Here is a 24,190-nt window from a genome sequence, read left to right as displayed (position 1 = left end):
TCCCATCCATTCGTCCATCAACCCATCCACCCACCGGCCCCTTTTTCCCCCCTTTTTCCCGTCACCCCATCCTTTCCTCCTTTCCGCCCCATCCATCCATTCATCCACCCCGCCCACCATCCATCCACCCAATCCACCCCGTCCATCCACCTGTCCATCCTTCCATCCATCCATCCTTTCCACCCCTTTCCCCCCACCCGCCACCCATCCCCCCATCCATCCATCCACCCCATCCATCCCCCCACCCGTCCATTCGTCCATCCATCAATCCTCTCCCCAAAACCCGTCCTTTTTCTCCATCCATCCACCATCCACCCGTCCATCCCCATCCACCCCTCCACCACCCAACCCCCCCGCCCCCACCCCGCCCCCATCCATTTCTTTCCAATCCCATCCATCCACCCTTTTATCCATCCACCCCATTCGTCCATAAATCCATCCACCCCCCCTTTCCAAATTTCGTCCACCGGGTCCCCCCAAACCCCGTCCACCCCATCCGCCCCCGTCCATCCACCCAAATCCATCCACCCCATTCATCCATCCGCCCATCCAAACCATCCGCCACCCCGTCCTTTCCATTCGCCCATAAATCCACCCCCAGGGGGCCCATTCGTCCATCCGTCCCCCCCATCCGTCCATCCATCCGCCCCAACCATCCATTAAACCACCCCCTCCACCATCCACCCATCCATCCCACCCCATCCACCCGTCCCTTTCCCAATCCATCCACCCCGTCCACCCCGTCCTTTTTCGTCCATCCATAAAACCCCATCTCCCCACCCTTTCCCATTCGCCCCACCATCCATCCATCCATCCACCCGTCCATCCATCCACCCCCACCCATCCATCCCCCACCCCCCCATCCATTCCCCAAACAATCCACCACCCCCGGTCCATTCGTCCACCCGGGTCACCCCCAATCCTTCCATCCATCCGTCCATCCATCCATTCATCCATCCGTCCCATCCATCCAACCTTCCACCCAACCCGCCAAACCATCCATCCATCCACCCATCCATCCATCCATCCGCCCACCCCCATCCCCCTCCATCCATCCTTTCCCTCCTCCCCCCACCCCGTCCATTTCGCCCAAAACCATCAATCCATCTGCCCACCTGTCCATTCGCCCCACCCCATCCATCCATCCCCCCGTCCATCCACCCAACCCACCCCATCCATCCTTCCCATCCTTTCCATCCGCCCACCCGCCCCCCATTCGCCCCATCCACCCCACCCAAACCTTTCCATCCATTTATCCACCCCATCCTTTCCGGCCCCACCCAACCCAAACCACCCACCGGCCTTTTCGTCCTTTCCGTCCCCCAAAAATCCGCCCCACCCCATCCTGTCCTCCATCCAACCTTTCCACCCCCAAATTCATCCGTCCATCCACCCATCCACCCCATCCTCCCACCCCATCCGCCCCCCCCCCTTCCATTCCTTTCGTCCATCAACCCCTCCACCCCCCGGGTTCCATTTGCCCACCCCCGCCCACCCCATCCGTCCATCCATCCGTCCATCCAAAATCCACCCAAACCTCCATCCATCCACCGCCTTTCCCATCCATCCACCACCCCCCAAACCCCCGCCCCATTTGCCCATCCCCATCCATCCCCACCCGCCCTTTCCATCCATCCATCCCATCCATCCATCCCGCCCCCCCCGTCCACCCCCATTCGCCACCCCATCCATCCATCCATTTATCCATCCACCACGCCCAACCCCAACCCACCCCCCCCAAACCGGGCCCCATTCTTCCATCCGTCCCCCCCCATCCCCCAAACCATCCAAATCCCCGTTCCATCCATCCTTTCCCATCCGTCCATCCCGTCCATCCATCCATCCATCCACCCAAACCATCCATCCGTCCTTTCCGTCCATCCATCCATCCACCCACCAAACCACCCCATCCATTCGTCCCCCCCAATCCCACCACCCCCCGGGGTCCTTTTGGGTCCATCCGTAAACTCCATCCGCCCACCCCACCCCTTCCGTCCTTTCCCATCCATCCACCCCACCCCTTTCCATCCATCCTTTCCGTCCGTCCATCCATCCCCCCACCATCCCATCCATCCCATCCATCCATTCGTCCTTACCACCTTTCCTTTCCATCCATCCATCCACCCAAATCCATCCATCCATCCACCATCCTTTCGCCCATAAACCCCCATCCCACCCACCGGCCCCATTTGTCCATCCGTCACCCATCCGTCCCCCCTTCCATCCGTCCGCCCCGTCCATCCTTCCTTTCCCATCCCCCACCCCTTTTAAACCCGTCCATCTTCTTCCGCCTATGCGGGGTCGGGTCGCTGGGTTAGCAGCTAACATCCCTCCCCCCCCCCGGGCGGGCAATTAGGCCCTTTCCACCGGGGAACCCCCAAAAGGCGCCCCCCAGGCCAGCCGAAAAAACAAAAGGCCCCTTCCAGTTTGCCCGGGGGTTTTTCCTCGGACACCCCCCGGAAACCACTTCATCGGGGAGGACCCTAGGACAACTGGCACCTGTCGTTTTTGGAGGAGCAGCTTTTCCCATTTTGGGAGCCCCTCCCATGATACTGAGCCCCCACCCAACTGTATTTTCAAAGGGGAGAACCTGGACACAGAGGGAAAAAACTTGAAAACCGGGAAATCTTGGTGTAAATTTTTTTTTAATTCACCCGGGTCTTTCCAGAAAAATATTTTTTAAAAGACTTTGCACGCTGGACATTTTTCCAAAATTTTTTCCCAAAAAAGTAGGATCAATAGGGGGTTTTGGGTTTTACGTCCCAGAACCTTTCTCTGAAATCCACCCAGGTCTCTCCCCACCCTTTCCAAAGGGTCCATCCACCCATCCATCCCCCTTTTTCCATCCATCCCCCAAACCCCCATCCATCCATCCATCCCCCCACCCCGGGCCCCTTTCCTTTCGTCCATCCATCCATCCATCCATTTATCCATCCACCCTTTCCCGGTCCATCAATCCATCCACCCCCGGTCCATTCTTCCATCCGCCCACCCCCCACCCTCCTCCCCCCTTCCGTCCCCCCCATTCCATCCTTTCCGTCCACCCGCCCATCCATCCTTTCCTTTCCATCCCCCCACCCCTCCTTTCGTCCACCCAAATCCATCCTCCTTTCCATCCACCCCATCCATTCGTCCATAAAATCCATCCCCCCAAACCGGTCCATTTTCCTTTCCGTCACCCATCCGCCCAAATCCATCCGCCCATCCATCCATCCATACCCCTTTCCTCCCCCATCCCCCCTTTCCAAACCCATCCTTTCCATCCACCATCCATCCATCCATCCCTTTGCCATCCATCCACCCCATCCATCCATCCATATCCATTCGTCCATAAATCCTCCCACCCCACCGGGTCCTTTTGCCCCAATCCCCCGCCCACCCCCATCCGTCCCCCAACCGTCCGTCCGTCCATCCACCCAAAACCACCATCCATCCTTTTATCCGCCTTTTTTTCTTCCCCCTATCGGGGTGGGGTGGGCTGGGTTAGCAGCAAACATCCCTTTTTCCCCGCGGGAAAATTGGGCCCCACTCCACCGGGGGAACCCCAAGGCTTTCCCAGGCCACCCCGAGAAGCATACCCCTTCCAGCTTGTCCGGGGCCCTTCCTGGGGGAACACCCCCGGAACACTTCATCGGGAAGGATCAAAAGGAGTCACGGGACCTGCCCGACGTGGGGGAAAACCCATTTTTTTTCTATTTTTGAGCCCCTCCCATGATGACTGAGCTCCCCACCCTACTGTATCTCTAAGGGAGAACCTGGACACAGTAGGGAGAAAACTGTGAGACCGGAAATCTTTGGTGTGAATTTTTTTAATTCATCCGGTCATTCCAGAAAAATATAATTTGAAGATTTTGAAACGTCGGGAACATTTTCCCAAAAGTTTTTTTTTCCAAAAAATAGGATTTCCAATATGGTTTTTGGTTTTTTTACGTCCGAAAAAAACCCCCCTTCTCAGCATCCCAGGTCCCTGCCCCCCCCGTCCTTTCGTCCACCCATATCCATCCACCCTCCTTTCCCTCCATCCCCATCCACCCAAACCAAACCATCCTTTCCAAATCCCCGCCCACCCCCACCCCCCCCCATTCGCCCCATCCATCCATCCACCCATCCTTTCCATCCTTTCCATTTTTTCCATCCATCCTTTCCCGTCCATCAACCCAAACCCCCCCCGGTCCATTCGCCCTTTTTTCCCGTCCCCCCCCAACCTTTTCCATCCCTTTCCTTTTTCCGTCCATCCATCCATCCTTTCCAAATTCCCGCCACCCAAACCATCCACCCATCCATCCACCCAATCCATCCGCCCCAATTTTCCGTCCATCCTTTTCGCCCATAAATCCATCCACCCCCCGGGGTCCACCCCATCCATCCGTCACCCCCACCCTTTCCACCCATCCCGCCCCCATCCACCCAAACCACCCAAACCACCCCAACCATCCTTTCCCATCCACCCTTTCCACCCAAATCCTTCCTTCCAACCCATCCACCCATCCATCCATCCGCCCACCCCCGCCCCATTTCTCCACCATCAACCCATCTGCCCCCCCCGCCCCTTTTGTCCATCCATCCATCCACCCGTCCATCCACCTTTCCCATCCATCCTCCGCCCACCCGCCCATCCACCCAAACCACCCCATCCATCCATCCATCCCCCCACCCTTTCCATCCACCCAAACCAAACCATCCGTCCGCCCATCCTTTCCAAACCATCCATCCATCCTTTCCGCCCCCCCCGTCCACCCACCCCACCCCACCAAACCCATCCGCCCCCCTTTTGGCCCCCCAAACCCATTGGTTTTTTCCAAACCATCCATTCCATTTATCCACCCAAATCCTTCGTCCACCCAATCCATCCACCCCCCGGGTCCATTCGCCTTTCCCGTCCCCCCCATCCGTCCATCCGGGCCTCCTTTCCATCCTTTCCTTTCCATCCATCCATCCTTTCATCCATCCTTTTCCCGCCCATCCACCTTTCCCCCCATCCTTTCCGCCCACCCTTTCCATTCGTCCACCCATCCATCCACCCAAATCCTTTTGGGTCCTCAACCCCACCCCACCCACCGGTCCATTTGTCCATCCGTCACTCCATCCGTCCATCCATCCCCCGGGCCCAAACCCCATCCTTTCCATCCATCCATCCCCCCGTCCGCCCCATCCTTTCCACCCAAACCATCCACCCAAATCCATCCTTTCCCTTTTCCAAACCATCCATCCATCCTTTCCGCCCACCCCGCCCCATCCACCCACCATCCATCCATCCGTCCGTCCCATCCTTTCCATCCATCCACCCATCCCTTTCCATCCATCCCCCACCCGCCCAATCCATTCGCCACCCATCCATCCATCCATTTATCCATCCATCCATTCGTCCATCAACCCCATCCACCCACCGGCCCCCAATTCTTCATAACCGTCCCCCCCATCCTCCATCCCGCCCCCTCCCATCCATCCATCCACCATCCATCCAAACCATTCACCCATCCGTCCTTTTTCCCCCATCCACCCATCCCATCCACCCAAACCGCCCAAACCCGCCCATCCATCCATCCACCCCATCCTTCCATCCCCCACCACCGCCCCATTCGTCCATCCATCAATCCATCGGCCCACCCGTCCATTCGCCACCCCACCCCATTCCACCCACCCCCTCCACATCCATCCACCCCACCCCAACCTTTCCCCCCCTCCACCCCGCCAAAAATAAAAACCCATCCCGTCAACAATCCCCCGCCCACCCCCCCCACCCCCCCCCCTTTACCACCCCCCAAAATTCCCCCCCCCAATCAGTCACCAACCCTCACCCAGCCCCGGTTTTCCTTCGCCCCCTTCACCGCCCCCACCGAACCCATCCCGCCCCCCCACCCCCCCCCGCCCCGTCCTTTAACCCCATTCCATCCATCCCCCAAAATCCATACCTTCCCATCCACCCTTTTCCCCCAGCCCAAATCCATCCATCCATCCGCCCACCCCGCCATCCTTTTCGACCACAATCCACCCAAACCCACCGCCCCTTTTTCGTCCACCCCGCCATCCATCCGTCCACCCCTTCCATTTCATCCATCCGTCCCCCATCCATCCATCCCCACCCCATCCACCCCCATCCACCCCCCCTTTCCATCCATCCACCCCTTCCCCCCGCCCCTTTCTTTCCAAACCTTCAATTTCTTTCTGCCCACCCGCCATTCGTCCCATCCACCCAACCTCCATCCCCCGCCCCATCCACCCACCATCCATCCATCCACCCAAACCGCCCACCCCCCCCTTTTTCCATCCATTCGCCCATCAATCCACCCCACCCCCCCGGCCCAAATTCGTCCATCCGTCCCCCCCCCAATTTCCGTCCATCCACCCCGCCCATCCATCCATTCATCCATCCTTTCCCATCCTTTCCATCCGCCCATCCCACCCCCCAAATCCATCCATCCTTTCCATCCATCCATCCATCCATCCGCCCAGGGCCGTCCATCCCATCCACCCACCCCATCCATCCTTTCCGCCCACCCGTCCATTCGTCCTTTCCCATCAACCCCATCTGCCCACCTGTCCATTAAACCATCCATCCATCCTTTCCCCCCCGGTCCCCCACCCCATCCATCCTCCATTCCTTTCCATCCACCCCATCCATCCGCCCACCCGTCCACCCCATTCCCCAAACCACCCAAACCTTTCCATCCACCCATTTATCCACCACCCACTCGCCCATCAACCCCTTCCACCCCCCCGTCCTTTCCCGTCCATCCGTCCCCCCATCCGTCCATCCATCCGTCCGTCCACCCCACCCAAACCCATCCTTTCCATTCATCCGTCCATCCATCCATCCATCCACCTTTCCATCCGCCCATTTTCCGTCCTTCCATTCTTCCCATCAATCCATCCACCCCCCGGGCCTTTGGGCCATCCGCCCCCCAACCCCTTTCCACCCCATCCGCCCCATCCCAACCATCCATCCACCAAACCTTTTCCATCCACCCTCCCCCAAAACCATCCATCCATCCGCCCACCCGCCTTTTGCCCAAAGCCATCCATCCACCCCACCCTCCATTCCATCCACCCACCATCCTTTCCGCCCACCCGTCCATCCATTCGCCTTTCCATCCATCCACCATTTACCCTTTCCTTTTCCTTCGCCCCCATAAAATCCATCCACCCCCCGGGTCCTTTCTTTCCATCCGTCCCCCCCACCCTTTCCATCCTTTCCCTTTCCTTTCCATCCATCCATCCATCCGCCCAACCGTCCATCCACCCCTCCATCCATCCATCCATCCATCCTCCATTCGCCACCCCATCCATCCATCCATCCATCCATCCATCCTTTCCATTCGTCCATCAATCCATCCACCCCCCGGGTCCTTTTTGTCCATCCGTCACCCATCCGCCCCATCCACCGCCCCGCCCATCCATCCTTTCCATCCATCCATCCGTCCCGTCCTTTCCACCCAAACCACCCTTTCCACCCCAACCATCCACCCAAATTCGTCCATCCATCCATCCTCCATCCATCCTTCCACCTTTTCGCCCAATAAAACCCAATCCACCCCCCCGGGTCCTTTTGTCCTTTCCGCCCCTTTCCATCCCCCCATCCATCCGTCCTTCCGCCCAAACCTTTCCTTCCATCCATCCACCCTTCCTTTTAATCCTCCATCTTTTTTTCCCCTATGCGGGCCCCGGGTCGCGGGGGGTAAGCAGCAAAACACCCTTCCCCCGCGGGCCAATTAGTCACCCTCCACCAGGGACCCCAAAGGGGCGCCCCCAAGGCCACCCCGAGAAGCATGGGCCCCCTTCCACTTGTCCTGGGCCCTTCCCCCCTCGGGGACATCCCCGGAACACTTCTAAAGGGGGAGTCAAAGAGCAACTGGCACCTGTCGACGTGGAGGACCCCCCAAACCCCTTTTTTCTACTTTGAGTCCCCCTGATGACTGGGTTTCCCCACCCTACTGTATCCCCAAAGGGGAGAACCGGGGACACAGAAGGGAGAAAACGTGAACCGAAATCTTTGGTTAAATTTTTTTTTAATTCACCCCCGGCCTTTCCAGAAAAATATAAGTGAAACTTTCCCACGTCTGGCCCTTTTTTTCCCATATGTTTTTTTTTCCCAAAAAAGTGGGAAAGTCAATATGGTTTTGGGGTTTTTAACGCCCCGAGAACCCTTTTCTGCAGCATCCAGCGGGTGTCTGCCCACCCCCAATTTTCGTCCATCCATGCCTTTCCATCCACCCGCCCCATCCATCCATCCATCCATCCATCCATCCATCCATCCACCCCATCCATCCCCCCACCCGTCCCCCCCATTCGTCCACCCCCCCCACCCCACCCATCCATCCATCCATTTATCCATCCTTTCCACCCGTCCATCAATCCACCCACCCCAAACCGGGGCCCCATTTCCTTTTCCCCCCCCCCCATCCCCCCACCCCCAACCCCCCGCCCCAACCCACCCCATCCATCCCATTCATCCGTCCATCCATAAATCCATCCATCCATCCACCAAATTCCGCCCCCCCGTCCACCCCATATCGTCCATCAACCCACCCAAACCCCCCCCGGTCCATTCATCCACCCCGTAAACCCCATCCGCCCTTTCCCATCCCCCCACCATCCATCCCCCCATCCACCCCATCCATCCATCCATCCATAAAATCCATACCATCCATCCACCCTCCCCCTTTCCATCCCCATCCACCCAAACCTTTCCGCCCACCCGCCCAAATTCGCCCCCATCCATCAATCCATCTGCCCCCCGTCCATTTTTCCATCCATCCATCCACCCGCCACCCATCCATCCCCCCCATCCATCCCCCATCCCCCACCCCGTCCATCCTTTCCTTTCCATCCACCCCACCCCATCCCCCACACCGCCCAAACCAAATCCTCCATCCATCCGTCCTTTCCTTTTCCCTTTCCCCCTCCATCCATCCATCCCCCCCACCCTCCTTTCCATCCACCCAAATCCATTTTTTCCGCCCACCCCGCTCCTTTCCATTCGCCATCCATCCATCCATCCTTTTATCCATCCACCCAAAATTCCCCCATCAACCCCATCCACCCACCGGTTTCCTTTCCCGCCATCCCCACCCCATCCGTCCCTCCGGCCATCCACCCCATCCATCCATCCATCCATCCATTAAATCCATCCATCCCGTCCACCCAAACCACCCCATCCATCCTTTCCCATCCAAAACCCCCCCACCCCCATTCGCCCATCCTTTCCATCCACCTCCTTTTCGTCCAAAAAACCCAAACCCCCCCCGGGTCCATTTGCCCCACCCGGGCACCCAAACCCGCCCTTTCCTTTCCGCCCCGCCCCACCCATCCATCCACCCCACCCCGTCCGTCCGTCCGTCCATCCATTCCATCCACCATCCACCCATCCTTTCCATCCATCCACCCCTTTCCATCCTTTGCCTTTTCCTCCATCCATCCTTTCCGCCCACCCGTCCATCCTCCTTTTCCATCCACCCCAATCCGTCCCGCCCATCCATCCATCCACCATCCATCCACCCCATCCATCCTTTCCGCCCACCCGTCCTTTTCCTTTCCCCGTCCACCATCCATCCACCATTTATTTTTTCCATCCATTCGCCCATCAATCCATCCACCCACCGCCCCATTCGCCCATCCTCCCCCCAAAACCCCGCCCCATCCGTCGTCCTTCCTCCACCCCTTCCTCCACCATCCATCCTTTCCCACCCAAATCCGCCCCATCCAAACCACCCCATCCATCCTTTCCCATCCTTCCGCCCACCCCCCGGGGTCCATTTGTCCATCCTTTCACCCCATCCTTCCACCCTTTCCGTCCTTTCCCACCCAAACCTTCCATCCACCACCGCCCTTCCATCCTCCATCCATCCATCCATCCATCCACCCAATCCATCCCCCATTTTAACCGTCCCATTTTCTTCCGCCTTGCGGGTCGGGTCGTTTGGGGTTAGCAGCAAAAAACCCTCTCCCGCAGGAAATTTAAAGGTTTCAGTTTCCCACCGGGGGAAAACCCCCAAGGCGTCCCCAGGCCAGCCGAGAAGCATAGCCCTTCCAGCTTGTCCTGGGTCTTCCTCTGGGACATCCCCGGAACACTTCATCAGGGAGGAGTCTAGGAGTCAACTGGCACCTGTCGACGTGGAGGAGCAGCGGTTCTACTTTGAGTCCTCCCATGATGACTGAGCTCCCCACCCTACTGTATCTCTAAGGGAGAACCTGGACACAGTAGGGAGAAAACTGTGAGACCGGAAATCTTTGGTGTGAATTTTTTTAATTCATCCGGTCATTCCAGAAAAATATAAGTGAAGACTTTGCACGTCTGGACAGTTTTCCATATGCTTTTTTCCAAAAAGTAGGAGTCAATATGGCTTTGGTTTTACGTCCGAGAAGCCTTCTGCAGCATCCAGCAGGTCTCTACCAGGATTCTGACCAGTGCTGAAAAAGTATCCTTCAGCTTGATGCTGCCTCGCTCTGGGTTTTGTTTTCTAACCAGCAGCGTTTCCATCCAGACTCTAAGTTAGTTCATCTGACGACAGTGTCCTCTCCCGCTCAAATTTTAATTAAGCTTCTTCAAAGACGGCCTTTATTAAATTAAATATGGACATTATTCTTTACTTTGTATAGGTTTATGAGGTAAAATAAAAAAATCATTGACACAAATAAACAGAGTATACCATAGCAGACCAATGTATGTCGGAGGGTTGCCAGTTGACAAACCACAGCTATTTTTGCTATTTTGCTTTCATAATACAACTAAATTGCATGTTACATTTACAAAGGACTATAAATAATGAAAAATACAAGAGGAAATCAGTGGGTCTTGACTGGCTGATTTCTGATCTTCCACTTGAAGCCAGAGGAGGATGATGCCTTGCACCAGCTCATGTTCAGGGTCACGCCTGTGTCACTTAAAGAGCCTCTAATGAGACCAATGTGTCCAGCAGAGCACAGCACAGAAAATCTAAAGCTAACCACAGCTCAGGAGCTCTGGTGTAAGGAAAAAAAAGGGAAAGGATGATTTTTCAAGTGCTGCAGCGGCACCGCACAGAGCGATTTTTGAAATTACTATGAAAGACTGTGTTTTATGTCTTAGGTTTGCAGGAGGCCATGAGACAACGCATCATTCAAACGTTATTTTTGAAGGCAGCAGGGAATCAGGAAATGAGAGAAGAGAAGAAAACTTCTCAATAGGAAGGAGTATGTCAGACTTTTGGTTCAGGCTTGAGTCCCAAATCTAAAACCAAAGCTGGAGTGAAATGTTCTGTTTTCTTTCAGCACTACTCTGAATTAGAAAGAAATATATAAGTTCACACAAACAGTGAAGGACAAAGAGAAGACAAATAATCAATTTTACTCAAGCTGAGGCAGACTGGAGAGAAATCTGCTCATAAAACTGCCCCAAATAGCTCACTGTGTCATGAATATAATCAATCATGTGTTATAGATCACTGTACGGCATCAGATAGCAAGTCATGTGCTGTAGATCCCCTGATGCTTTATGTTGTAACATAAATAATGCTCTGGAAAAAAAATAATGCAACCGCTTTTTGCATTTATTTTATCATATTTAGTTACTTTCAGTTACAGTTGTTTTCTTCCCTGCTAACATTAAACAATTCTGTTAAAGTAACTAAATATAATTAAGTAAATGCCTAAAACGGTTGCATTATATTTTTCATTGTGATACAATGTGATCTAATATTGTATCATAAACTGATTTGATGTATGTCATACATGATCATATAAACTTATGTAAACTATAATATCTGATTTGATGCATTATGTCACATTTTTTACATTTTTAATACATCTTTATTTTGTTATATTATTTCAATTGTGTCTTCTCACTTGTCAGATTTTCTAACATCACAAAATAGAAGGCGAGCTTTACCTTTACCAGAAATTTTAGATTTCACAGCAGAAGCTTCCGGAACAATGAAGAGAATACTGAGGTTGATGTTTTGAATGCTGTGTAACCATGCCAACTGGTCCGATTTTTAAAACAGAATCTGACCTTTCTGCAGCTTGAACTATGCTGAGAACAGATAGACAGGTTAAAGAAAAGCTTTCAATAAAAACTGCTTCTTCACTGGAATTAACAGTTTTTTGTTTTCTGAAACAGTCTTATGTTGAACATCAGTGGATTTCCTCCGTGGAAGAAAAATCGAATGGAAAGTTGACATTGCTGTGTCAATGGAAGCTCTACATCTACACGAAATAGTTTAATTAAACGGTGTATCAATTAAAAAGGGGGACGTTTTACAAATACTTTGAAACAGGTCAAATTCACCTTCCCATCAGTCTTCTGTCAGACTACAGAACAGTGCTTTGACCCTATCAATTTCACTCTGATGACCAAACAAAGCAAAAAGGACTGTATTTGAAATGTAATACATTTGTGTAGAAATACAGGATGAACTGATCCACTAAACCAATCCCTGCACTGATAAATGAACTGATTCCTTAACAATCTCCTAACTATTAGATGAACAGATCCATTTACCGATAACTGCACTGATAGTTTAACCATTCCATTGACCAATCCCTGCATTAATAGATGAACTGATCCACTGAACCGATCCCTGCAGTGATAAATGAACTGATCCCTTAATGATCTCCTCACTAGTAGATGAACAGATCCATTTACCGATAACTGCACTGATAGTTTAACCATTCCATTGACTGATCCCTGCGTTAATAGATGAACTGATCCACTGAACCGATCCCTGCAGTGATAAATGAACTGATCCCTTAATGATCTCCTCACTAGTAGATGAACAGATCCATTTACCGATAACTGCACTGATAGTTTAACCATTCCATTGACCAATCCCTGCATTAATAGATGAACTGATCCACTGAACCGATCCCTGCAGTGATAAATGAACTGATCCCTTAATGATCTCCTCACTAGTAGATGAACAGATCCATTTACCGATAACTGCACTGATAGTTTAACCATTCCATTGACTGATCCCTGCGTTAATAGATGAACTGATCCACTGAACCGATCCCTGCACCAATAAAAGAACCAATTCCTTGACAATCTCTTTACTAGTAGATGAACCGATCCATTGACTAATAACTGCACTAATAGTTGAACCAATCCACTGACCGATACTTCCACTATTAGATAATCGGATCCATTGACGATCGCCCCACCAATAGATTATCTGATCCCTGCACTGATAAATGAACTGATCCCTTAACAATCTCCTCACTAGTAGATGAACCGATCCATTTACCGATAACTGTACTGATAGTTTAACCATTCCATTGAGTGATCCCTGCATTAAGAGATGAATCGATTCACTGAAACAATCCCTACACTAATAAAAGAAGGAATCCCTTGATAATCTCCTCACTAGTAGATGAACAGATCCATTGAATAATAACTACACAATTAGTTAAGTCGATCCACTGACCGATCGCTGCACTAATAGACGAACCAATCCACTGACTGATCCCTGCACTAATAAATTAACCGATCCACTGACCGATCACATTGCACATGCATTGTCTGATTCCTGCACTTATTAATGAACTGATCCATTGACCGTTCCCTTTTCTAATAAATAAACCAATCCATTTACCGATCCCTGTACAAATAAATGAACCCATCCATTGACTAATCACTGCACTAATAGAAGAACTGAACAATCGACTTATCACTGCACTAATAAATGAACCAATCCACGGACGATTCCTAAAGAAATAAATTATAGATAAACTGACCAATTCCTCTATAAATAAATGAACGGATCCACTGACCGATCCCTCCACTAATAAATGAACTGATCCATTGACGATCCCATGGAGAGTCCCCTGAATATTGCAGAAGCCCTGAATAAACTCAACTTCTATGGACAGAGCACTAGAGTTCTATCGAAATAATTGTAAATAGTTATAGAATGAGCACATTGTTATTAACATAAAGTCCATTTATTATTCATATTCTAAAAGTTTTATGTGGATAGGGACTTCAGGCGGTCATGGAGAAAAATTTATGTGAAAAGTCAAGAACCGTTTCATACTAGGAAATAAAATGGAATCCCAAGTGGGACCTGAAGGTAAATTAGTGTAGTAACAAGCAAAGCAGCTTCTTTTTATGTGTGTACTGGTGGTTAATATCAAAAAGAAGGGAATTACCGCTCAGCTGTGTGGTCTGCCCCCACATTGGCCCAGCACTTTGTCTGACAGACAGCCCAACCATGATGAACTCTTCCTAGTCATAAGACCCATATGTTTGAGAGTCTAAAACAAGCTGTTAAAATCTTGGTTTTATGGAAACCACACCCACACTAATGCTACATTCAAACCACGTGCAGTTTAAGCAGCAAGAAGCATCTGCTGCTTCATCTTTGATGCTCGACCACATGAAAATCAGACGTGTGCAATAAAGTGTGTACAGATGCATCTGATGCTTGTGCTGCTCCTTTGTTCAATGGCAGAGAGTGGCTTTGCTAAATTTGCTGTGATAAGTTGGTCAAAAGTAGTTTTAATATGTTTTTAAGTGAGAAAGTCCACCTTAAAACACCGTCTGTGTGGCCAGTCAGTTAATCAAGAATAAGATTCCTTCCTTCCTTAAATTATTTCGCCTTCCGAGCCACACAGACCCCCATATAGAGACGTTGAGCTGTCACTGGGAATCACCAGCAGCAGCTGCTTGAAACAGGCCAGCCTCTGGGGATTTTTCCACTACTAAGGTTAGAAGCTCTACCTGAATAACCTTCTCAGGTAGAGGTTAGTGCAAGAAAAGATTATCACAGATTAGATAACAGGACAATCTACAAATCCGAAGGACAGATTAAAAGATACTGAGGTTTCAAAGTTTAGTTTATTTCAAAAGTCTTGAAACATCCAGAATTTCTTTTCCTGCAACCTGCTGTACCCATATTTCTTAAAGCTTTTTGAAGTCGTCACAATCATCTTTAATCTTTAAAGATTCTTTATCTTATTAGTATAACTGAAAACTGAATTAAGACAGCTTTGAAGCTAACTTAGAATGCATTTAATTTGATGATCAACTGCCAAACACAGAGTGCATCCATACTGAGATTAATCAGTGTTTACTCACCGACTCCTGGCTCTTGTTTTTTGCGTCATACACAGTTAGTTTGACCAGCGAATCTCGGCTGTCAGGATACTTTGAAGGGAAGGTCACCCCCGTCAGAAAGAGCGGGTCTTTGTTTGCCTGTGGGAGAGGAAAAAAGGTGACGCAGTTTACATGTGTTTGCTTGCTCATCTGTTTAGCTGTACACGTGTTCATAAAGAAGAAAAATTTTATTAATCACCACATGAATGTGTGATTAAAAAGCTCCCTCATTTCAGTGGGAAATAGAAATTATATGAATAGATATTATATGGTGTAACTACAGTGGTAAGCCTTTGCAATAGGCTATGTATACTGACAGAAGATCAACTTTGATGCCACAGATTCGCGATTAGATTAATATCCTAATTAAATAGAGGAATATGATTTAAAAAATATATATCTTATGCCTAACATTTACCTGCAATACTCTTTCCTTCTACTTGTGCTCATTGCCTTTCTCTTATTTAAGACCAGGTCTTTAGGGTAGCAGTATCAGACTTTCCTCCACACCTCCTCCAGCTCTACTGGGGGAAGCCTGAGGCGCTGCAGGCCAGCAGAGAGACAGTCCCTCCATGGTTTCCTGGGTCGTCCCCTTTTCATCCTTTTGGTGGGAAGTTCCTGTTTAAGAGGGAGGGGTCCAGGGGGCAGCAGGGATAGAGGTCCGATGCTCCTCAGCTGACTCCTCCAGATGTGGGGGACAGCAGTTCTAATCGGAGCCTCTCCCTGATGACTGAGGTCCTCACCCCATCTCTAAGGCAGAGCCCAGCCACCATGCAGATGAAGCTAATCTTAGCCGCCTGTATCCAGGATCTTGTTCATGACCATAGGTGAGGGTAGGAACATAGGCCGTGCGGTAAATCAGAGCCACGACAGACGGGTGAAGCATCTGCATTATAAGGCAATGGAAGCCACTCCGATCCGTCTATTGATCTTCTACTCCATTCATCTTTCTATTACAGTAGTAGCCATTCAAAATTTCCCCACCTTCCTTGATGGGTCCTTGGCTGGTCCTTGGCTGTCCCCTTCAATTCCTTTTTAAGCATCTAATAATTTGTGGACAGTAAAATCTAAAGAGAAGCGTTTTCTCCTGGTCAGACCCTGCAATTCAGGTGGAGTCAGAATGGCTGCTACTGTAAGTTTAAACAGGTTTCTTGTATATTTTAATGGAACCACACAATATAAACAATTATTTTGTCTAATTTCAGAGAACCTTCCTTTCATTTCATCATTGAAAGCAAGGAAAATGTTTCTTGGAAATAAAACAAAAACTATTCTTAAAAACAATTTTCAATCAAAAGATTTTCAGATTGAGTTGTTCAGATTGCATTCTCTTGCTTTTAAGCTCTTGACCAGCAAAATGTTGCTATTAACGTCGATGCAGACAAATAGAAATGCATAGTCGCTGCTTGTTGCAGAGGAAAGTCCACCCCAAGAACTGAAGAGAATGTGATCTGTGCAACAGAGCTTGAAAAAAAATTTATCTGCCAAACTCAATCTGGAAAACAGAAAAATGTTGACGATTTCAAATCTGCATTTTTTGTGAAAAATAAGAGTTGACAAAACAAATATGAGGAAACAGTAGTTCTTCTCAAACACATTTTCTCGTTAAAACCTTTTTTAAAGTTCCATAACTAACATTGTTACCTATATAACTTAAAATTTGTCTAGGTATGTCACATCTGTGACAGTGTATTACCTTTTAATCTCCCAAAAAACTGTTTTCAACAACTGACCAACCTGCAGATTCAGTCTAATGGTGCATTTGTATGGGACACCGTGTCTGCAGCCACAGCGGTGGATTTACATAGAATACTTATGAAAATAGTGCAGTAAAAGAGCGGTGAAGCTGCTAGACACCGCTCTCACTGCATTGTCATAGCATTGAGAACTGAAATAACTACGGTTTTGGGTGTCATATGTTAAAGAAGTTCAGATGAGACAAAGCTCTTTCAGTCTAATTGGAATATAGAGAAAAATGATGTTGACAAAGAATTAAATAAGGAATGCTCTCCAGAGGTTTTATGTGGCTTTAAAAAAAAACTATTTTAAGGACTGTTGAATCATTAAAACAACATAAGAATCATCCATAATGTTGGCTTTAGCACAGACCCTGGTCAGCTGCAGCCACTCCCCGGCATTGGTGCCTTCTGCCCGGCTAGATAAAAGGAAGGACAGCCAAATCGGACCGTCATCCAGATGCAGCTCTTGGAGTAGGTGCTGGTACTCTTCAAACTGGTTTCATTATCGTTTCTTGAACCAATAGACATCAACACTGGCAGCTTTGTTTGGCTTTCCACAGAAAAACAAGATTCTGCCACCTGCCTGTTAAAATCCCAGGCCTCCATTTTGGGTTCAAACTGGAAACAGATACAGTAAGAAGCTTAAGCTCCTCATGTTTGATAACAGGGTCCACGGTGCAGAGTGGTCAACTCACCGCGCTGCAGGCAGAATATACTGTAGAATGTTTGGTGTGAATGCATCTTAACATGTAGGGCTTTATCAAGTCTGAGGACTCTAAAGCTCTTCAGACTGAACAAACACAAACAGAAACACAACCAGGATCAGCAGATACAGGTCAGAACCAATCAAAGAACTAAACATGTGTCTCAAAAGCACTCCCAGCAGACAGTTTTTGAATTAAAAAAAAATATATATATCCAGCTCATGCAGGACTCCATAAACTGTGTCCTTCAACTGCAGCTCTTAATTTGTTATTACTACAGAAAACCGCTGTTGCATTATGGGTAATTCGGGTGCACGCCTTAACTTCTGCCTCTCTGCTGTGATTGCACCAGTCTGTGTTGGACAAGACAGTCTGAATCTTAGTAGATAGACTAATGCCCATGTAAATAAGTCTAGTCAGCTGGGCTAAGAGAGCTATAATGTAGCCACAGCTGGCCTGGGGCACACTGACAAGCTGCCAAACAATTGCTGCCACCCGACCCTATGACAATCACCGGTAAGGTTGAACCGACTTGCCCAATGACACAACAACTATTGACTGAGAGTTTGTTTTTAAAAAGCTGTTTAATCCTTAAGTTTTCATGTGTCTTTTTTTATGTCATTTCCAGAGAACGATCCTACGGAGCCCCTCTGATGACATGGTCAAAAAAAATTTTTAATTGTGGCCACAAAGTAGTATTTCGTGCGGATGAAATACTACTTCGTGGCCATGCAATAAGTTTAACGTGCGCATGAAATACTTGTTAATAATATTAATATAATTCCTGGACAACTGGGTAAGCAAATCGAGCGCGCCTTCTCTAAGGTCTAAGGCGCGCTCGATTTGCTTACCCAGTCAGTCTCCGCCAGTCACGTGACATTTGTTGCTAAGACGCCATTTTAGGTGGAAAAGGCATAGTGTAAACAACCGCAGCATAGCTAAACGAAGGACTAAAGGCCCGTTTACATAGCAGCCTGTCCAAGATAAGTCATTACAGTTAACATAAGCCTGAGAACAGGGCGGATTTATTGATATTATTAATAAGTATTTCGTGTGCACGTTAAACTTATTGCGTGGCCGCGAAATACTACTTCGTGGCCACAATTAAACATTTTTTTTGACCATGTCATCAGAGGGGCTCCGTACGATCCATGTTCTGTGAAGATTTTTAAATGACATGGTTTTAAAATCCTGAAAATGCTTTGAATACTTATATAACTTTATCCCCCAGCTATCTGCTGTGTTATTTGATCTTTCATACTACATCTGCGGTTTCGCAGAACAACTGAATTTATACAGTAAGACCCAAATGGACACAATACTTGACTTATGAAAGCAGTTATTTTCACAGGATTTTCTTTATGGCAAATAAAAAACAAGAACATTTGGACTGAAAATAATGGAATATGGTATTGAACAAACAGCAGTAATATGTATAAAATGCCAAGCTGTTTGATGTCCTAACCTGTTTAGCAAATTCCAGAGCAATAAATAGCTTTGCAGGTATTTTAAAATCCACACTCATACCTCCTTACTTTCCTCCTTCAGTAACCATTATTGAAACCTTTTCCAGTCTTCTCATATTGAAAACAACAAAATTCAAGCTTTTTTTTCCCGAAACTGTTCTCCCCTCTACTCTTTGTACTCTCACTGAGGCTTTATTTCGAACATGCAAGAAGGAGAGAGAGAAAAAAAAACAACAAATAAAACAATGTTTAAAATCATTGGGGAGAGAAACAACAAACAAGGTACCTTTTTTTCCTGAGTTAATATACCTCTATTACATGTGCGAAAAGGAGTAGGAAGAAGTAAAACTTATGTACTCCTACCCCTTTAATTCTTGTAACATTTATAAATATGTTACTATATATATCCATATATATACACACTTACCTACACATATACATACATAAATATTTATACACAAATACCCTCATACAGTATATATATATATATATATATATATATATATATATATATATATATATATATATATATATATATATATATATATATATATATATATATATATACAAATAAAACAAAAAACACAAACAAAACTTTCTATAATGCTTTTCTATACCTTCTGAAAATAATTTCTTTGTACATTTTTTTGAAAAGGAATATGTTTGGGCATTGCTTTAGATTCTCATTTAGTTTTTTCCACAATTTAACTCAATGAATTGATAAACATAATCTTTTCCTTGTTGTTCTACATCTATTAGTCTTAAAATTTCCCCTTCCCCTTAAATCGTACCCTCCCTCCCTTTCAGAGAACATCTTTTGTATATTCCCTGGGAATAGGTTATGTCTTACTTTGAACATGAATACTGCAATTTGGTATTCAATTAAATCACGGTATTTTAGCAATTTAGAAGGCTGAAAATCTATTGTTCATAAAATGCTTTGGATTTGGTCTGAAATAAAGAGAGGTTAGAAGGCAAAAAGGACCATGGAAAAAAAAAAACAACTACAAAAAAAGACCATTTCCTTATAGTTTTTGTGACCAGGCCAGATTAAAAATCTGCAATGTTTAATCGTTCTACCGAAAACATTTCTGTTTTATAATAACAAAGGTAAAAGGTGGAAGGAAACACACTTTTAGAAATTCTGAGAAGTGGGTTCATTTGGTCAGCAATAGGTTTTGTCACTGCTAACCTCTTAGGCAGCTTAAAAGAGTGTTTGTACAAGACCAAAGCCTTTGTGTTTACATTGGGGCATCCGTTTCCGCTGCCCTACTCTGATGGGCGTCTCCAGCATGTTGTCCTTTGGGACCGTATGGGGACAGACTGGTTGGGGGACTTAATGAGTCGAGATGTAAGGAAACACCCCGTCCAAAAAACAGAAGCTGAGTTTTTGCATAAATGCTTTAACATGAAAAAATCCCCCATGAGACAAATACCAGCAGGTCTCATGTGAAATATTAGCACTGTGGTAATTAATCTGGTTTCAGCCTAATTCCATTTAATGACAAAAACTAATGATGTAAAAAATGATTTAGCATTTTAAAACAACTATGGTTATTATAATGATATGATTTTTTCTAACCCATCAGAGACCATGCAGGTTTAAATGTGGTTAACAGCTAAATAAAATCAAGAAAGAATTTAGAAAGTGCTTTTATTTACACCCACAGCAAAACCATGAAAGATGAGAGAAGATTAAACATCTGAAGGAAAGAAAGTGTTTTCACTGTAAGGCAACCTACAGTAACACCTCAGTGGGCCATCTCTCACACTGCTTTCATTTATTCGGTGGGAGTGAATAAAGCTTTCCTTCAATGAGCACAATGTTTCAACACAGCAGCCTATTAGAGCTGTGAGCTAGTTTTATTTATCAGCAACACACTGATGCATTCTCAGCAATCTTTAGGCCCAGGCAAGACACAGTACCTCTCCAAGCTACACAGGCAGGAATGTCAAAAAGTATTGAACCCTTACTGATTCTGCTTCAGATCATCACATCAATTTTCATATGAGATCAGATAACATGAAACAAAATGCATTTTTTTTAACAGATGATGGTTTGAAAGAAATTGAAACAAATCGGCTCAAGCTATTCTGGTTACCTAGAAAAGTATTTTATTCCCTAAAACTTTTATCTGTGCCACCTTTTGCAGCCACAACTCCAGGGTTCCTACAGCATAAGGCAAGTTAAATTCAAGACTTTTTTGAAAAAAAAAATTTAAGACCAAATTCACAAGAAACACAAGAAAAAACCTGCTTGCGACAACTTAACCCAAAGATTTATTCTAACATAAACCACTGCACTAATGTTTCAAATTTTGAAAAGCTTCCCATACAGGAAGAAAGCTAAAAACACACAAATGACAGATATATTTTAACAATTATTTAACTGAGTTTACAAACTTTGTTTTGCAGAGACAAGGGTGGAACTAAAACCGAGAAATACCGGCTGTTTCTCGGTAACTCCATTTTGATGCTTTGTTTCGTGCTTCGCATGTGACTCCACTGCCCTAATTCCCTAAATCGTTCCGAGCTTGAATGACTTCTTGCACAAAATACTAGTGTTGCACCGATACCGATACCAGTATCGGACGGGGCCCCGATACTGCCCTAAAATGGTGGTATCGGTATCGGCGAGTACCAACAAATAGGGCACTGATACCATTTTGAGAGCCATAAGTTTATTCAACTATTGTCACCCACTCCTGGTAGGCAATAAAAAGTTCTACTGGATTCACTTTGTATTAGACTTTTTCCTGCTTCACAAAGGTGGGCAGCAGCTTGACAAAGCCATGATGGAAATTATTTTACATTATTATGGTATCGGTATCGGCCGATACTGCACAGCCAGTTATCGGGTATCGGTATCTGGGCCAAAAAATGGCATCGGCGCAACACTACAAAATACACTGTGCCTCATGTTTATTCCCTGGTAAAAAGTTAATGGTGCATCTCCCAAATCTCCCGGCCACAACAACGCTTTTATTGGTTCCACTATCGGGACGGAACCAATAATGGCGAGCCGTTTTTTTAAATGAAAAAAAAAATGTCAATTTTAACGTTTTATTTAGATTACAAAAATAAATCGTAATAAAAATAATCCTATTTATGATGTTTTAAAAATTAAGACCTACGAAAGACTGATTTAAGACATTTTAATACCAATTAAGGCCTTAGTTTTATTTTGAAGAATTCAATGCCTTTTAAGACTTTTTAAGGACCCGCGGGAATCCTGAACTCATTGTTGGGGAAGTTGGATGATTTTCTAGCATGATTAGCTTCATGCCACAATAGGGTGACCAGACGTCCACTTTTTCCCACACATGTCCTATTTTCCAAACCTAAAAAAATGTCCGGTGGGAATTTCAACATCGTCTGGGATTTTGGTCGACCCAGCGGGGGACTACTGTCACAGCTATTGTCACCGGGTCAGGTTTGGTCGCTCCGTCCCCGGCTGGCTCCGGACCAACCCCGGAGGTGATGGCTCGTTTCAATGACCGCTGCGGTCCAGTGACCCTCCCCAAGTGTCCTTATTTTCAGAAACAATATCCCAATGGCATTTAGGTCTAGCTTGGGACTCGGTCAGTGTTTTACGTTTTGAAATGCATTTGACAACTGCTTTGTATTTTATTGTGAAGTTCACTTCACACAGATGAAAACGAGCTCACATTCATTGTTCACTTTTTCAAAAATAAAAGAGTTCAAGTTAATTTGGTAAATTAAGGCACGATCCTAAACAACAAAATCTCATATTTTACCCTTTAAGAAATGGAAATTACTTGATGCCGTCAAGGTATACTGTATGTGCAGTGAAGGCTTTATTTAGCCAAATTAAACAGAACTTCAGAAACATGCAGGTACATTCAGGTCCTGCTGAAAAGATCTGTATCAAAAACTATTTCTTATGTTCCCCATTTAGTAGAAGATTTTTCCCAAGATAGCTCAAATCCTTTAAGTCAATGTGTCGATTTCATTTAGAAGTTATATATATACTTTGAAAATGTTTTAATGACAATAAAAGGAAAAATGTATATCATATTTTAATAGAAACGAGAACTATGAGAACTATTTACTTGGCTCTCTATCCAAAAACAAACAGTATGCATGAAATATTTGCTTTGGATATAATTTAAGGATTCCTTTTGGTAGAAATTTTTTGTAGAAATGTTTAGGATCACCTCTTGTGAGCTGGAAGAAATAAAATATTGAAAACTAGACAAAGGGATTTTTTAAGCTTGGCAGAGGATGATCAGCAAAATATAGTTTATCAAGTAGCAAAAGCAGGAACACCAAGATTGCTGAGAGTGAACCATCATTGTGGAGCTTTAAGTGCAGTCGGAGCTATGCGGGCAAAGACAGATTTCTGCACAAGAACCACTGGAAGAGCAGAATTTGTAAGAATTCAGGGCGCAGTACCGGACAATTCTGTGTTATTTTCTCCGCTGCTGCCATGATCCGTCTGTAGTCATGCAAAATGAGCACCACTGCAATCCAGGTGGGCTGCATGACCAAACAGGATGCAGCAGCACGGCTGATACTGCTTAGCAGATTACAGCACCACGATGCATTTTAAGCATCTGACTGACCATCTGCTAATATTTATTTAGTCTCGTCACATTGACAAAACCTCAAACCAATGACTAGTAATGCTTTAGTCATCAAAGATCCACGTTTAGCTCTTCAGTTTCATTATCGTCATGAAAAAAAGGACCGTAAACTAAATTATTTGGTGATCGTCATCATTGATGAAAACAACACTGGTTTGGGCATTTTCCTTAAGTCTCTAATAATTAGACTGTATCAGTTAGGGCCCTAGTCATGGTCCCTGATCTGCGTCTGTCTTCTTGGGCAAGGTTTGGGGGTTCACACCTTGCTTTTCTTTTTTTCCCCAGCCCCCTGAAGTTTTAATCAGGAATATTCCACTTGAGTTTATGTTCTGGCCGGTAAAAAGACCTAATGTTAAGTTTTCTCTGTCATGTATTAACGGCATTGCCAGAAACGATAATTTATCAGTTTACCAGCAGTGAGAGAAGAAACTTTTTTCCACAGCAGCACAGTACTTAGTTATGAACACCTCTGCACATTTGTAGAAAACTCACAGCAGCACAGAGCAAACCGATAACTCAGGAATTCTCCATGACCTGTTGGAGAGGGAAACTAATTTCAGCGTCTCTAGAAGTGCTAATAGTTTCCTTGATGCCATTTTTCTCATCC

The 24,190-nt window shown here is 46.7% G+C and overlaps 1 protein-coding gene across 5 annotated transcripts in view; it reads right to left on the bottom strand.

Annotated features, from left to right (window-relative positions):
• Window positions 1–24,190, bottom strand: part of inpp4b (inositol polyphosphate-4-phosphatase type II B) — a 259,571-nt gene that overhangs the window by 177,688 nt on the left and 57,693 nt on the right. For all 5 annotated transcript variants that reach the window (XM_038271096.1, XM_038271098.1, XM_038271099.1 and 2 more), the window contains one exon: window positions 15,050–15,166. In XM_038271096.1, coding sequence (XP_038127024.1) covers window positions 15,050–15,166 — 117 coding nt within the window. The remainder of the gene's footprint in view (window positions 1–15,049; window positions 15,167–24,190) is intronic.

The sequence above is a fragment of the Cyprinodon tularosa genome, unplaced genomic scaffold (assembly GCF_016077235.1).
Source record: "Cyprinodon tularosa strain WSP-4 unplaced genomic scaffold, ASM1607723v1 ctg79, whole genome shotgun sequence".
Lineage (NCBI taxonomy): Eukaryota > Metazoa > Chordata > Actinopteri > Cyprinodontiformes > Cyprinodontidae > Cyprinodon > Cyprinodon tularosa.
This window is presented reverse-complemented; position numbering and strand designations above follow the sequence as displayed.